Source organism: Nannospalax galili, unplaced genomic scaffold (genome assembly GCF_000622305.1).
Source record: "Nannospalax galili isolate Female #2095 unplaced genomic scaffold, S.galili_v1.0 scaffold104, whole genome shotgun sequence".
In the NCBI taxonomy this organism is placed as follows: domain Eukaryota; kingdom Metazoa; phylum Chordata; class Mammalia; order Rodentia; family Spalacidae; genus Nannospalax; species Nannospalax galili.
The window spans coordinates 898,489-914,819 of NW_008353596.1; the positions used below are offsets into that span (position 1 = coordinate 898,489).

The 16,331-nt window shown below is 42.0% G+C and overlaps 1 protein-coding gene across 8 annotated transcripts in view; it reads left to right on the forward strand.

Annotated features, from left to right (window-relative positions):
* The window catches only part of Kcnip1 (potassium voltage-gated channel interacting protein 1), a 400,602-nt gene that overhangs the window by 381,578 nt on the left and 2,693 nt on the right, over nt 1-16,331 (forward strand). For all 8 annotated transcript variants that reach the window (XM_017802635.1, XM_017802634.2, XM_008850747.3 and 5 more), the window contains exons 2-7: nt 2,573-2,697; nt 4,016-4,085; nt 5,475-5,545; nt 6,300-6,407; nt 13,764-13,868; nt 15,067-15,129. In XM_017802635.1, the coding sequence (XP_017658124.1) occupies nt 2,573-2,697; nt 4,016-4,085; nt 5,475-5,545; nt 6,300-6,407; nt 13,764-13,868; nt 15,067-15,129 (542 nt within the window). The remainder of the gene's footprint in view (nt 1-2,572; nt 2,698-4,015; nt 4,086-5,474; nt 5,546-6,299; nt 6,408-13,763; nt 13,869-15,066; nt 15,130-16,331) is intronic.

The following is a 16,331-nucleotide window of genomic DNA, read 5'->3' on the forward strand; positions in this document are numbered from 1 at the left end:
AAATATTAGGTGGGGAGGGCAATAATCTTCCCATTCCCCACCAGGCACAGGAAAACAGTTGGTATATTTCTTAAAGTACCTTACAAAGAGATATTCTAATTGATTCTTATCATGTAGTAAATTCTATAGTATTAATTTTGACTCAAACTCAATCTGACTTAATAACTGGCTCATCATTGTTTTTAATAATGAAAATAGTAATAGCAGTATTTAGTATATCTAAGACTCTTAAGAACCAAACTGTTGGGTCTGGAGAGATGGCTCAGTGGTTAAGAACACTGGCTGTTCTTGCAGCCCCTACATGGCAGCTAACAACCATCCATAGCTCCAGTTCCAGGAGATCTGATGGCCTCTTCTGTCCTCCTCAGGCATTGCATGACACAGGTGCACTTACATGCAGACAATACACATAAAATGAAAATAATAAATAATAAATAAAATAGTTTAATAAAAAAGAGAACCAAACTGTTGCCAAGCATGGTGGCGCATGCCTTTAATCCCAGCACTCGAGAGGCAGAGGCAGGTGGATCTCTGTGAGATCAAGGCCAGCCTGGTCTACATAGTGAGTTCCAGGCCAGCTGGGGCTACAGGGAGAACCTGTCTCAAAAAGACCAAACAAAAAAAAGAAAGAAATTCCCTTGATTTTATAAGGAATTCCGTCACAGGGAGATTAAGGAATAAGACAATACTACAAAAAAAATCCTTTATTCTTCTGGGTAAGATAAACATTGACCTTCAAAAACTATTTATTTCAAAATATAGTATTTCCTTTTTTCCTTTTTTATATTTTATCATAATTTTGCTGATTCTCCTTCCTTTACTGTGTAGTGCCCTGTGACTCCCTGAGTGGCAGTAGCTGGGATTTATAAACTCCTACAGGCCCTTTTGAAGTTTCCTCAGAATATATGCACAGTTAGATACATAAATTTTTATAAATGTTCTATTAGACCCAGCACTAGGACATTTAAGTCAACTGTTGATTTTTATTTTAGGAGGAATTTAAGATATATATAAAAATACATGTGAACTTTTTTGCATTAAACTCATGTGGGATTTGGGGGCCTTTTCTTTCTGAGAATTGGCCCTTGATTTACATAGAAACCTTCAGTGTTTAGATAATTGATTGGTACTTAGCTCATTAGCTACAAACATAACAATAATTAAAGGCTCTGTAAGAATTATGAGGAAATTGGCCATTTGCCACTCTGTAACATAGAGTATCTTATTTATATTGAATCATCATCCACCTCCCTCCCAGCAGGATTAGGTGATATGTCCTCCAGCACATAAGCAAGATAACAGTTGGGCTTCACTGCCAAGTTACTGGAGCCTTACTCTAGCATCCATTGCCACTGGGATGCTGCATAAGATATAAATTTTAATGAATTTCTTTGGCAATGGGATCAAACTCTCAAAGGTGAAAGTCACAGTTTCAGGGAAAATTTGTCACAAAGAGCCCAATCCTGATTAAAGATATGCCTACAGTTAACACACCTGCTCAGCCTTGTTCTCCAACGCAGACCCAGCGCACCCATCCTCCGAATCCTTATAGTGCAGTGTGGTTTACTTCCCAGCAGCCTGCCCATCTCACCACTGTTTTTGCCAGATGGGATTTACAATTGTTCAATATATGGATTTGGTAATGTCTGTATGACAACAGTGGGCAGAGAAGGTTGGACGGCAAATGATCCTTGACTGAAATAAATTTTTCCTGAAAGCATTCTGGAACCCAAAGGAAAATATTCACTGATCCCTCTGTGAGGCTGAAACAGTGAAACTCCACTGAGTGGTGAACTTGGAGCCGCTTCAGTGGGAGATAAGTAGATTTCTTATTTCAACTGACAGACGCTTTGCAAACAACCAGCGCATCATTAGATCCCGTGGCTGTTCAGAAGCTGGCAGTTAAACCACTGCTTTCCACAGCTGTTTTTAGAAACTTTCAAGTGCCCTGGAAGCCTTTATTTATGCAAAGTAGATCCCATTTAAGTCATTTTTCTACTTAAGGACATCTAGCAGATATTATGAGATAATACACTTTAAAACGTATTCAGATTCTTTAAAATCATATTTAACATGGTGTAACGTGGACTTTCTGCTAAGTCTCTAGCCTTGCCCTAGCTAGCCCACATGACGAGAATCTAAACTCCTTAGAAATTTCGTGATTTATTCCCCTTCACTGTTTGGAGGCTTTCAATCTACTCAGTTACCTGTGTCTGCATACGAAGTGTTTTCAGGGGAAATCAATTTGAATACGTAAAGAGGACATTTTGAAAGAAAGGAAATGTTTTTATGTGGATACATTTTGAACACTTCCACTCTCCTCTCCCTATGTCAGACACTGATGTTCTCTCCCCTTTGCTATCTGTCACACCTAAAGTAACAGAGCAGATAGACTGTGAGATGCAGAGTGACTGGACAGGGAAGTGAGATTCAAGGCTGAGGGTCTTCTGTAGTCCAATCCAATCCATTCCCCAAGTCCCAGCTCACAACACCAATCTTTTGACAGCTCAGACTATGGTCTGACAGATCTACCAAGGAGGCCACACTCCAACGCCATTTCCTCTGCTTCCAGATAAGATCGAAGATGAGCTGGAGATGACCATGGTTTGCCACCGGCCCGAGGGACTGGAGCAACTCGAAGCCCAGACCAACTTCACCAAGAGGGAGCTGCAAGTCCTTTATCGAGGTTTCAAAAATGTAAGACCCCAATAGGCTGTGAAGTCTGCCGTGACTTCCCACGGGAGCTAAGCTCTTTCAATACTAAGGGAATCCCCAGTGTGCGCTGATGCAGGAAGGCCACTGCTGTTGAGGGACCGGAGAGCAAGAGCGCTTGGTGGAAAAGCACGGCTGCAGGAGGAGAAGGCCTCAGCAAACAGAAGCCTCATCCACTGTACAGAAGTGCCACAGGGAGGTGCGGCCCTGGAGAAACCCGCTGGCCCAGGTGCTAGCCATGACTTAACACATTCACACTTTACCCTTTGTTGGTGTGCAGCAAGTGATGGAATTTACCTCTACTGATTTATGCTAATCGTGCTCACAAAAACTAATGTGTCAGCCTAAATGTAACTGTATTCATCTATTTTGGAAGTTAGAACAGTAGGACCAGACCTACTGCTAAGACCTTCCTGTCCCAAGAGCCACATGGAAAGTCAAGTTATTAGCAAAAGTGCATCTGAAGACAGGAAGTTTAAACCCAACTCATCTCTACAAATCCATCCCTGCCTTCTTGGCTAGTTGGGACCTCTCAAATCCCATCCTGAATATAGAATTTTGGCTTAAAGATCACATCTCAGAGCACAATCATATTCCCAGACCCTGGGCTGGGGTGGAGTAGCGGAGATGAGCCTGGGTACCTCCCCACAGGTAGAGTCTGGTCAGTTGTCTGACCACACTGGGATGCAGCCTCCTCCTACAGCTTGGCTGTGCTGGTCACAGGCCCGGCTTATTGACACTGAACTCTTTTTCTTCTGATCTTAAAGAAGCCATGTTAACAGTGGCTAACTAAGAGGGAGCAGAGCCCTCAGAAGCTGCCTGACTGGGCACTGGGCTGAGAGGGGGACAGAAAAGATAAGAGATTCACATTGCTTAGTATCCACTATGGGCTCAGTATCACCTAATATAGACTTCCCCTAGCCCTGTTGGAAAGGAACTGTTAGCCATATTCCACAGGTAAAAGTGTTGAAATCACAGACTGCCTCAGACAAAGTCAGAAAACTTAAAACAAGCTTAATCAGGATCCAAATCCAGATCTTTCTAACCCTAAAGTCCAGACTCTCCTACTTCCTACTCAGTATCTATTCTGTGATGATATTCCCTCATTTACAAGTGATGATGTTCCCTCACTTGCAAAGCAGCTTTCTGTCTCATGGTGGGGCTACCTCCCAGCTCGTTCCTACCCCCAGCTACCCAGTGCACAGATTGCCCAGGCCCTGCCCAAGATAGAGCTTGAGGAACAAGCCTCCTCTGCCTAGTACAGGCCCTCAGGTACCGTCCACTCACTCTCCCTTTCCCACAGGAGTGCCCCAGTGGTGTGGTCAATGAAGAAACATTCAAGCAAATCTACGCTCAGTTCTTCCCTCATGGAGGTGAGTCTAACCTTGAAAAAGATCCTTGCAGCAACCCCTCCAATGACCCTCCCTTTCTCCAAGTCCACTGTCCCTTGTCTGCCTCCTCCTCAGGCTTGGAGAATTCGTGGCAAGATTTTCCCCTTACCATAAGATATGGGATTCTCTGCAGAAATATTTGGACCCACTAGCAGGAGAAGAATTATAGGTAATGCTGTATCAGAAAGTCTTGTAACAGTTTTAGAAAGCAAGTGTCATGATCCCAGAAGGAACAACTGAGTTTCAGAGACATTAAGCAATATACCCAACATCACACAGCTGGCATATAGCAGAGCAGGACAGATAAGCATCTGGGGAAAGGCTTTGCCATCTGGTTCAGCTCACCTTTTTTCCCTTAAACAGCTGAGACAAGTGAAAAGTTTAAAACAAAAGCTCTAGTAAATACTAGAAACTTTTTAAAAAATCAGTGAAACCCCTGCCAAAATGTGGGCAGCATGAAGTCGTGCTTATAAAGCCAGATTAGCAAAGCTGCTTGAGCCCCAGCACCTGCTCTATGGACAGCGGCTCTGCCTGTGGACCTTAGACCATGATAGGGAGTCCTTCCTCCTGTGACCTCAACCATTGTAGTCACAGAGTCAGGACTAACAGAGGAGGCTGAATTCACTTGTGTTGCATGCCACCTTGCATCCTGTCCCCAGGGGCCATCTCCTGCAGAACTTGGGTCCTAACAAAGTAGAGACTGAAGCATCCCAAACCCTTCGTAGGCCCTATTTATCATGGGCCTTTTCAGCAGCAGCAGACAGGTACCTCCCTAGGTGTGGGACTCAGTGCAGGGTCTTTCCTCATGGTAGGGGGATGCTGCTTCATCTGAGGCTGGCACCAGCCTCCCAGTTTATGCTGCTCCTCAGAGACACTAATTGCTGAGTTTTCACTATGTGGCAGGGGTGGCTCTAGTTTAATGTACTTCACATGTTTCAAAAAATTGGTCTTACTATATTCCATGGTACAGAGATGTGGCAGGGAAGCTCAGAAAGGTTGCATTAGATGTTTACAGGCTCAGCTCTACAAAAACACATGTCTCTGTTCCCAAGGGAATGCTCTTGCCAAGGCCTCACAAACATCTCATTGCAGTCATCATGCCATTCACCCACCAGAGATCACACATAGAAACACCAGGGGAGCCATTCTTGAGATAACTGGGTGGAGAGAGAAACAAGGACCCATCTGACCTCTTGCTAGAACTAACTTCCCATCTAAACTTCAAGGGTTGAGCAAATAGGTCTCAGTCCATTATTTTTTCCTATCTGTGACCCTCTACTCTTTCTGGCCCCTCCCTGTTTTCCAGTGATGTCTTTCCCCTCTGTGGAGCCTTGGGCACCCCCCTCACCTGCCCTCCTTTCTGCCTTTCAGATGCCAGCACATATGCCCATTACCTCTTCAATGCCTTTGACACTACCCAGACGGGCTCCGTGAAGTTTGAGGTACACAGGTCTCCTGGGTTCATTCTGATTCCACATTGCCTCTTCTTTCAAATCCAGGGACTCTGGGGGAAGGGTTAAACCATCAAATACCCTCAGTCAAGACAGAAGTTTCCCAAAGACACAAAAAAGAAGCAACTTGCCTCCAGGCACCAGGAGTGAGGTGTGGTAAACACTAAATATCAAGTTTAAGAGCTCACCAGTGCTCTGCGTGCTGGGTGGCAGCCTCTGGACTTAGCATTTTGCATTTATTAATTCATTTAATTTTCATAGTAACCCTACCAAGGTAGGGTTGTATTATATATTATAATATTTTTATAAGAGAGGGAAATAAAGCAAAGTGAGACTAAATAGCTTTTCCAAAGTCAAAGAGCTAACAAGTCGTCAAAGAGGCATTGGAACACAGGCAGTGTGTTTCCTCAGTGCATGCTTACAGCCACTGGAACATACATATAGGCCTCAAATGATAAGCAGCCATTGAGGGTCAAGATGAACAGAGGAGGCTGGATTGACCCTCTGCACATACAGAGCTCCCTTCTTCCTCAAAAGGCACCTACCAGAAATCAGGACAGTGTAGACATAGGGATTGGAGAGCAGGAGTTCTTCTCTGGGATTGGTCAGATTCTTCAGGCTGGCAAGAGGACATAGGGGGCACCATTTTGTAAAAGCATCATCATCTGACCTGGAAGCCCAGCTTCTCTCTACCGAATGGCTCAGCGATTAATGTTAGTTACTTCCTGCCTTTTCTATGTCTTAGGACTTTGTGACTGCTCTGTCGATTTTACTGAGAGGAACGGTCCATGAGAAACTAAGGTGGACATTTAATTTGTATGACATCAATAAAGATGGCTACATAAACAAAGAGGTAAGTGAGCTGCGAGCAGGGAGCATGAGATAAGTGCAATGCAGGTGCGGGAATCAAAACCAACCCCAATGCCCAGGAAAATACTGAGACGGGGTTCGGGTCTCCTAAAATGAAGAAGGCCACCTTTGATCTCCCTGCTGCCCCACCCTCCCTGATACTCAAGAAAGTGTTAAGCACCTTCTTTCTCACAGTTTACATAGATTCAATGGGCTGTGATTAGGTTGTTTCAGTGTTGAGTTACTTTCCCCTAGGTGATCTGGATTTGAACCAATTAGCAGTCACACCTCCACAGTCAAAGCTCAGATTTTGAAGGCATACAGACAGAGCCTAGAAGAAAACAGAGATGTTTTTAAGGAAGAGACAACAACCATCAGATCCCAATTGGCCACAATCTATTCTGCCTAATACAGTCACAGAAGGGAAATGACTGGGGCTGGGGGAAAGGGCTGTCTCTAAACTGTTATCCCAAAGATGTTCAGAATCTTTACTGCTTGACTCTTAGAGCCTCAGTACATGTGTTTAGGCAGTGACCTGCTCATGGCCTATCTCACAACTCACCTCACTGTTTACTATATCTTGGTTTGTCATTGAGGCTTGAAGTTAGCATCAGGTCATCTGCTTGCTGAGATCCTACATCTCTGGCATGGTGCCTAGAGTTGAGACCATCACCTTTCACCTCAACCCTGCAAGATTCTCTTCATATAGAGGGAGAACTCACACTGTGTAAACCCAGCCTCGACTCCCCCCCTTCATTAGCCTTGTGTTTGCTCAACACAGACCTAAGAACTCATTCAGTTTCTCAGGTGCTAGAGACAAAGAGGTAAACAAGCACACCAGCCCTATCTTTCATGGAGCAGGGAAGAGGGACAGACAACAATAGCAAAATGTAGATAAACAGGTAAAAGATGTTTGGTTAAGGATGGTCAGCAAGGGCCTAAGAAAGTATTGCCATACAGGAGCAGTCACACACAATCCAGGAGAAGTATTCCAGACAGGAGGTCACAAGAAAGGCTCTGAAGTAAGGCATGCTGTTGGCCGCAGGCTGGGGTAAGAAAGAAAAGATAAACAGGCCCAAGAGGAAGCCTAAGGCCATCAGACTCAGATGGTGGAAGATGAGGGTGGACAGCTCACTCTACCTCCTGGGAGTTGCTAGTGGACAGAGCTTTTGAAAGCCACTAAGTACTAAAATAAGAGAATAAGAAAAATCAGCTTGTATCAACAGAAATTGAATCCACAAATTAAAAATTCCAAGAAAAGTTTAGGCCTCCCAGATGACTTCCTGGTGACTTCTAACACAAATCCTACAGAATTGGATGAATGGAACACAGTAGGTTCAGCAATTCCTTAATACCCAAACGAGAAAAGAAACGGTCTTAGAGAAAAGAAAACTGAGAGTCAGTATTTCTCATCATTACAGATGCACAAGGCTTTATCAAAATATTAGCAAATTGAACCCATCAATATATAAAAAGGAGTGCATATATCACTAAGCGAGGTTTATTCTAGGAATGCAAGGTTGGTTTAACATTCAAAGAAATCACTGGGGGAACTGAAAGATGACTCAGCAATTAAGATCACTGACTATTCTTCCAGAGGACCCAGGTCAGAATCTCAGCACCCACGTGGTAGCTAACAACCATCTAAAACTCCAGTTCTAGGGGAATCTGATGTCCTCTTCTGACCTCCACAGGCATTGCATGACATGGGTGCACTAACATACCTGCAGGCAATACACTCATACACATAAAATAAAAAATAGAAAAATATTTTTTAAAAGAGAAATCAATGTTATTCACTCTATCCACACAATAAAGGAGAAAAGCAATATATTGATTCAGTAAATGCATAAAAGCATTTGACAAAAATCACCACCCATTTGTGGTAAAGTTCTCAGCAAACTAAGAGTAGAGGGTGATTTTCTCAGTCTATTATAGCATAGATACTTTTTGAAAAATCCCACAAATAATATCTGCTTAATAGTAAAAGGCTGTATATTTCCCCCAAGGTCCTGAATTAAACAAGGAAGCTAAGGAAAGAAAAAAGTAAAATGAGAAAAAGTGAAGTGATGTTGGTTGGAAAAGTGGAAAAGAGCTTTTTTTTTTTTTTTTTTTTTCCGCGTTTTTGAGACAGGGTCTCCCTGTAGCCCCAGCTGTCCTGGAACTCACTATGTAGACCACGCTGGCCTCAGACTCACAAAGATCTGCCTCTGCCTCCCAAGTGCTGGGATTAAAGGTGTGCATCACCATGCCCAGCTAAGAGCCAATTTTTTGATCTATAATGATAAGATTGTTCTTTGGGTGCAGAAGGGCACAACACAATGCACATATGGAGGTCAGAGAACAATTTGTGAGAGTTGGTTCTCTCCTTCCACTATGTGGGTCCCAAGAATTGAACTCAGGTCATCAGCCTTCGGGGCAAGCATCTTTACCTGCTGAGCCATCTCATATGCACTGGAATGACTGCAATGAAAAAGAATGACAGGCAACACCAAGCGTGGGCAAGGATGTAGAGCAGTTAGACACACTCATACATTGCTGGTGCAAATATAAAATGGTACAGATGTCTTAGAAAGCAATTCATCATCTTAAAGATAACAAGCATTTAACATATGACCCAGAAACTCCACTCCCATGCATTCATCAAAAAGAAACAAAAGTATGTAATTCCATTAACACCTATGCAGAGATGTCCACAACAGCTTATCCACAGTAGCCTCCAAACTAAAAGCAGTCCAAATATCTGTAAGTGAGACAGCGGGTAAGCATGTTGGAGTATATCCAACCAATGGATTGCTGTTCAGCAGCAAAGAGAAACAAATTACTGTTATGTGCAAAAGTGCACATGAATTTCATAAGCATTATACCCATTAAATATAGACAGGCTGACTTTATACAATAGCATTCCATTTACATCAAATTCTAGAAAATTAAAACATCTTACTTAAGTGACAGAAAGTTCATCGGCACCTGTGTGATGCCAGAGACTGGCAGACGGTGCAGAGGCAATAAAGAAATGTCTCGAGGTGATGAGAATAATCCAGATGTGAGTGTGTGGAAGTGACACAGTTGCGCACATTTGCCAGAATTTATCAAGCAGGACACTTAAAACAAATGAATTTGCTATAACCAAATTATGCTCCAATAAATTTGATTTCTTTTTAAAAAGAGAGCTCATTATAAGATGGAACTGCCTAGAAGATGAAAAGTGCTCAGAAACATGCTAAATGAAAACAAAATCATGCTAAAACATCTTAAAAAGCAAAGAAAACAGGGGTCCAATCTCACATAAAATACAGATCACAAATTATAAATGAAATGCCACGAATTAATCCTAACACTCTAGTTAAAGAAACACACATGACAAGGATAAGGTTTATTGAAGGAATAATTCAATAATAGACAAAGCCTATTAAATAATTCATCATATCAGTAGATCAAAAGATTAAGCCATATGATTCTAAAAATCACATTCAATAACATTTACCATCTATTCTTGATCATTTTTTTAAACTCTTAATAAAACAGGGAAAAATACATCTTCAGCACAGTAGAAAATGCTCTAGCCTGATACACAGCTTTGCACTTCATGGTGTCATCTTGAAGGTCCTGCGGCTGGAGAGACAACTCAGCAGAGGACCAGGGTTCGGTTCCCAGCACCCACATAGCAGCTAACAACCACCTGCAACTCCAGTTCCAGGGAATCTGACACCCTCTTCTGGTCGCTTCAGGCACTGTACATACCTGGTGGGTGTGCTTACATACATGTAGGCAAAACACCCACACATGTAAAATTTAAGAAAAAAAGAGATACTTGATTATAACACACATGAGACAAGAACACACACTACTAAGCTACACTGTCTGCCAATGCTTCTGAAAATTCTTCAAATACAGTGAGACAGAAATATGCATACAAGAAGCTGGGATAGTCTTTGCTAATGACAGTGTTTTCTTTCTTTTTCTTTGTTTATTTAGTTATTTATTTGAAGCAGGATATCACATTGCAGCTCAAGCTGATCTGGAACTTTCTGTGTCGCCTAAGCTGGCCACGAACTCATGATGATCCACCTGCCTTAGCCTCCTGAGTACTAGAGTTACAACTGTGAGCCAGCAATTATATGATTTTCTATTTGGGAAAATAAACGAGAGAGAGAAAAACAACTTAAACAATAGAACTAAAAACTGATACCAGCCAGGTGTGGTGGTGCACGCCTTTAATCCCAGAACTTAAGAGGCAGAGGCAGGCCAGCCTGGTCCACATAGCAAGTCCCATGCCAGCTGGGGCTTACAGGGAGACCCTGTCTCAAAAACAAGCAAACAAACTGGCACAGTGCAATTAACATACACAAAAAAATTGATTGACCTGTAACACTGTAACAGAGATATTCTAATTATACAACAGTAAAATTTACCATGCATTAGCATTTTTAAATACCCATAATTTAAATGAAGAAAAAGTTTTCTAAGAAATACAAAAAAGTATTGAATAAGTGGAGACACACGCCATTTTCTGAAGGGAAGTGTATTGTAAGGATGGCAATATATATATTTTTTGACACAGTGTCTCCCTGTAGCCCCAAATGGCCTGGAACTCATTATGTAGACCAGGTTAGCCTTGATCTCACAGAGATCCATCTGCCCCTGCCTCCCAAGTGCTGGAATTAAAGACACGCCCAGCCTAAGGATAGCAATATTGTAAAGGCAGCCATTTGTCTCTAGTTAATTTTAAGTTCATTTGTTTATTCCTAAAGTGAAAGTGTTGTTTGGGGAGAATGAACATAAAACCGGCACATTGGAAGAGTCATCAGATGAGAATGGAAAACATACTTTTCAAAAATAAAAGTGAAATAAATTATAAAGCTGCACTATTAAAATATCATGATATGAGGGGGTAGGTGGATGGTGGGTAGAGCAGAAGGGGAAACCCAGGTCCAAATAATCATCTGCTTTACAATAAAGAGGGCATTTGGAGTAGAGAATAAACAGAGAATTAATAATTAAATAGATGCTTCCAGGGAAACTGGTCAGCTATAACATTTTAGCAATAAATAACTGAATGTTCTGAATGCCGCACATATAAGTTAATCATAGATACGCTGGTGATTTCTAACTATAAAAGAACCATAAAAGTCATGCTTAAATATCTGAACAGAATGGGAGAATACCAAATCAAAATTTAAATACAAAGAGAAGCATTGATAGCTTCATTATATATATTTTTTAATTTTGTATCTCCAAAAAATAAAGTGTGGGTGGCAGGGGGGGGCTGGAGAGATGGCTTAGCAGCTAAGAACACTGACTGCTCTTGCAGAGGACCTGGGTTCAATTCCCAGTACCCACATGGTGACTGACAACCATCCGGAACTCCAGTTCCAGGGAATCTGACACCCTCTTCTGACCTCCATGGGCACTGTATGACACAGGTGCACTTACATACATGCAGGCAATACATTCATACACATAAAAAATAATTAATAAAATAAACAAAATAAAAAATAAAGTGGGAAAGCAAGTATCAAAGCAGTTGAAATACCTACAGCTTGTAGAAAGTGCAGTCTCTCCTCACTAGATGCCCATCAACAAAAGCCTCACATTTGTAACACCTTCTTCTATAGTTCCTTGATACAATATCTAGCATATGATATATACTTTTAAATGCCTTACAAATAAAAAATCTTCAAAGTAGGGGCTGGAGAGATGTCTCAGCAGTCAAGAGCACTAGCTGCTCTTTCAGAAGACCCAGGTTCAAATCCCAGCTAACAACCATCCATAACTCCAGTTCCAGGGGAATCCAACACCCTCTTCTGCCCTCCGAGGGCACTGTACAACACTGGTGCACTTACATGCAGGCATAACACTCATACACATAAGATTAATAAATAAATAAATCTCCAAGGTATAGAAAGGCTCTCACAACCAAATCAAAAACAAACACTAGTAACAAAGTAGATGAACAAGTAGTGCATGAGAAATGCACTAGAAACAGTCACCATGTACATTAAGACCTTCATAAAGAAGAAAAGCTCCTGAAGCAATGAAATGTCTATTAGATCACAGACTCTAATTTTTTATTTTAATCTAAAAAAATTTAGGATGTATTTATTTTTATTTTATGTGTATGAATGTTTTGCCTGCATGTAAGTGCACCACATGCATGCAATGCCTGTGGAAGCCAGAAGAGGGCACTGACACTCCCCCCCCCCCCCCCCAGGAACTGGAGTTGCCCATGGTTGTTAGCCACCACGTGGGTGCAGGGAACCAAATCTGGGCCTTCTGCAAGAGCTTAATCAAGTCATCAAGGCTAACAACACCAATCACAAGACCTAGCCACACCATGTGCCTCCCTGACAGTGCAGTGAGGTTATAACATCACTTCTACAGCATCTGTGACCCAAAGATAGAACTTCACTCAGTCCCAAGCTGAGAGGCACGCTATGAAACTGACCAGAAGTCCCATCAAACATGTCTAGGTCCACAAGACACTAAGGATATACAGCTCGATATAATGTGGATTTTCAAATAAAAAATTAAAAAAAGACTTTAATAGGGCCGAAGAGATGGCTCAGCAGTCAAGAGCACTGGCTGCTTTTTACAAAAGACCCGGGTTCCTTTCTCGGTACCCACATGGTGGCTAACAACCAGCTACAAGTCTAGTTCCAGAGGATCTGACACCCTCTTCTTGCCTCTACATGTACTACATGCATGTGATAGACTTATATACATGTAGGCAAAACACTCATACACATAAAATAAAGTAAATAAATTTTTAAAAATAAAGATAAACTCTATGGTTTAGTTAATAATACTGCAGCAATGGTTTTAACCATTTTTTTGTAGTTAAACAAGTTTTAACATTAAAGAAAACTAAGTAGACATGAACCTTTTCCACTATCTCTGTCATTTTTTATACATCTAAAAGTATTAACAATGGGTTTTTGTCAAAAACCTGAAGTATCCTTAGACACTCCTGGCTATTGACTCCTTTGTCTTAATTTAAAACAGCAAAATAACTTGTGAGGATTTTTTTTAATCTCTAAGCTAAAGTGCTAACTTTTCTTTAATTCGGAATAGTGTTTCATCTGCCTCAATCTATGAATGGGGAACCTAATGTCACCCCTCACTGAGGACAGAGCCTGGGAAGAGATAATCTGCCCAAGAGCTCCAGAAGGCAGGAAGGACTTCCCACTTCCTCTGAGGAGGGAGTTCCAGCTTGTCCTCTGACTCCCATTCATCTACTGGAAAGGTTCTCTTAATCACATTCATCAGCCAGAAGTCCAAAGATCTCTAAACTCTGTTCGCTAAGAAGAGTTTGACCTCACAGTCTCAACACTGTGTCCCTCCATGCCCCCCCCCCCAGGAGATGATGGACATTGTCAAAGCCATCTATGACATGATGGGGAAATACACCTATCCTGTGCTCAAAGAAGACACTCCCAGGCAGCACGTGGACGTCTTCTTCCAGGTAACTATGTGCCTGTGCCCCAGCTTGTATGGACCTGGAGGAATACATGCTCTTGTGAAGCAGACGAGTGTATGTTATAGAAGAGAACTGTTAAATACATTATCATTAACTGTAAGTCGTATAGGACAGACCAGAAATTTTATAAAAATTCTTAGAATCTGAGTAAATAGAGTAGACCTCAATGATCACATTTGTTTAAGTATTAAGCCCTTTGGTCTAAGCTGTAGGAGGGAATAAAATTGGAAACTAGGATAAGGCCAGATTGTATGATCGCTAAGTGGAACTCAGCCTTGTTCTAGTAAGGGTTGTGTGGCTACAGCAACAGTTGAATGGAAGTGGCATCATCAGAGACAGCATTTGGTAAATATGTACATATATACACATTTATATGCATACACATATATTTACTAAATGTATATATGTACATATAGATATGTAGAGAGAGAAGTCTAGCTGTAGAAAATCAAAGGATGTCAGAGTTCTCAATGGTCTCTTGAAAACTTGCACAATTATTAACAGAGATAGACCAGAACTTCTCGTGCCCAGTGCTCTTTCTTCCAAACAGGCCAAAAGCAGATGTGTAGAACACACGTGCTATTGTTTGGAGATGGTTTGAGTGTGTACTCTAGGGGTTCATATGTGGTTACCTGGTCCTTGGTGTGACAGTGTTGAAGGTGGTAGAAATCTCTGATGGGTGAGCCTGGCGGGAAGTGATTAGGTCCTTGGGAGCATTACCTCAGAGGGCTGAAGCTCTCATGAGAGTGAGTTAAACAAGTTAAACTGGCCCCTCCTCATTCTCTGGCTTCTTTTTTTTTTTTTTTTTGCTGTGACCTTTTCCACATGTGTTCCCACCATGAAGATGCCAGCCTCCCTGAGGCCCTCACCAGAATCAAAAAGAAGCTGCTGCCATGCTTTTGAACATCCAGAACTATGAACTAAATAAGCCTCTTTTCTTTATATAGTACCCAGCCTCAGTTATTTTGTTATGGTAACAAAAAAAGATTACTACAACATGTTAGGATGTCAGCATGATAATAATATAGCAATGAGGTAAGTGCCTGGGACCAATCCTTCCATCATATTATAACCAGGGGTCAAGTGGCTGACAAAGACCACCTTAATTCTCAGATTAATAAAAAGCAAATTCTGATATGCAAATTGCCAGGTTCTTCAAAGGCTTCTCTATTGTGTCTTTCAGAAAATGGACAAAAATAAAGATGGCATCGTAACTTTAGATGAATTTCTTGAATCCTGTCAGGAGGTAAGGAGAGATCTCAAGGCATAATGTCTCTAAATCTGGGAAAGGGAATCTGGGGCCTGAAGGGCTGTGTCCCCTGGACTCAGAGACAACAACATCCACAACATCAGCAGCAGCTCAAAAGGCCAGACACCTCCACTCCTCAGCCTGGCCTGCTCAGAGCAAGGCTGAGCAGGTCACCCATGTGTGGGTCTGGGAGATGTGAGCACCCAGAGTAAGTCTCCTTAAAATGAGATTTGCCAAACAGGAAGCCCAGCCTTGTTCTTTTCAGTGCTCTGTCTTTATGTCCCCTCCTCAGACTACCTGAGAGTCTCAATCCAGTATACATAAAATTGCCTGCAGTTACTCATTCTAAAAATATGTATTTTCAGACTGTGTTCCAAGACACCCTAGAAGTAGGGTCTAGAAATTGCCATCATGATACAAATGTCCCATAGCAAGCCTGCTAAACCTTATATGTGAAAACCAGTCTCCTTGAGGATCTTGTTAAAATAGACTCGGGGTGGGCATGTGGCAAATGCATTCAATCCAAGAACCCAAGAGGCAGAGACAGGCAGATCTCTATGATTTCAAGGCCAGCCTGGTCTACAGTGAGTTCCAGTCCAGCCAGGGCTATATACCTTGTCTCAGAAAAAAAAAAAAGTACAAACTGGTCTTCCACAGGTCTGAGACAAGGCCTGTGTTGCTCACATTCCCCAGGAGACCTGTGTGACTGCTCCCTGGTCCACACTTGGTTAAATCTAATGAATTGACTGGCGCAAGTTTCCCTGCCAGATACTGAACTAGAAACAATTGCTTCATCTGCTTAAAAGTAATGGATTTATGCCTCCACCTCATTCCACAAAAGCATAACCTGAGCTCCACCCAAGAACTGCAATGCAAGAAAGCAAAGGAGACTGTATTAGCACACAATGAACACCTACCAAGCCTCAGGCTCATCAAAACCCATGAGGCAGGAGCTCCACATACATGATGGTGCTCCAGATAGTTAAAGATCAGAACAAACTGAACACTGACCACTTCTAACTGATATTTACCATTGTCCTACAGGATCCCTGTTGACTTTGGTATTTTACCCATTAGTTGATAGATCTTTGGGTGGTTCAAGGATCCTGAGCAAGGTACCAAGTAGCCAGGAGGAAAGATGCTGAGGTAGAAAGTCATGGGCTTTACCTGTAGGGTTAGAAATGTTTTAACATTTAATC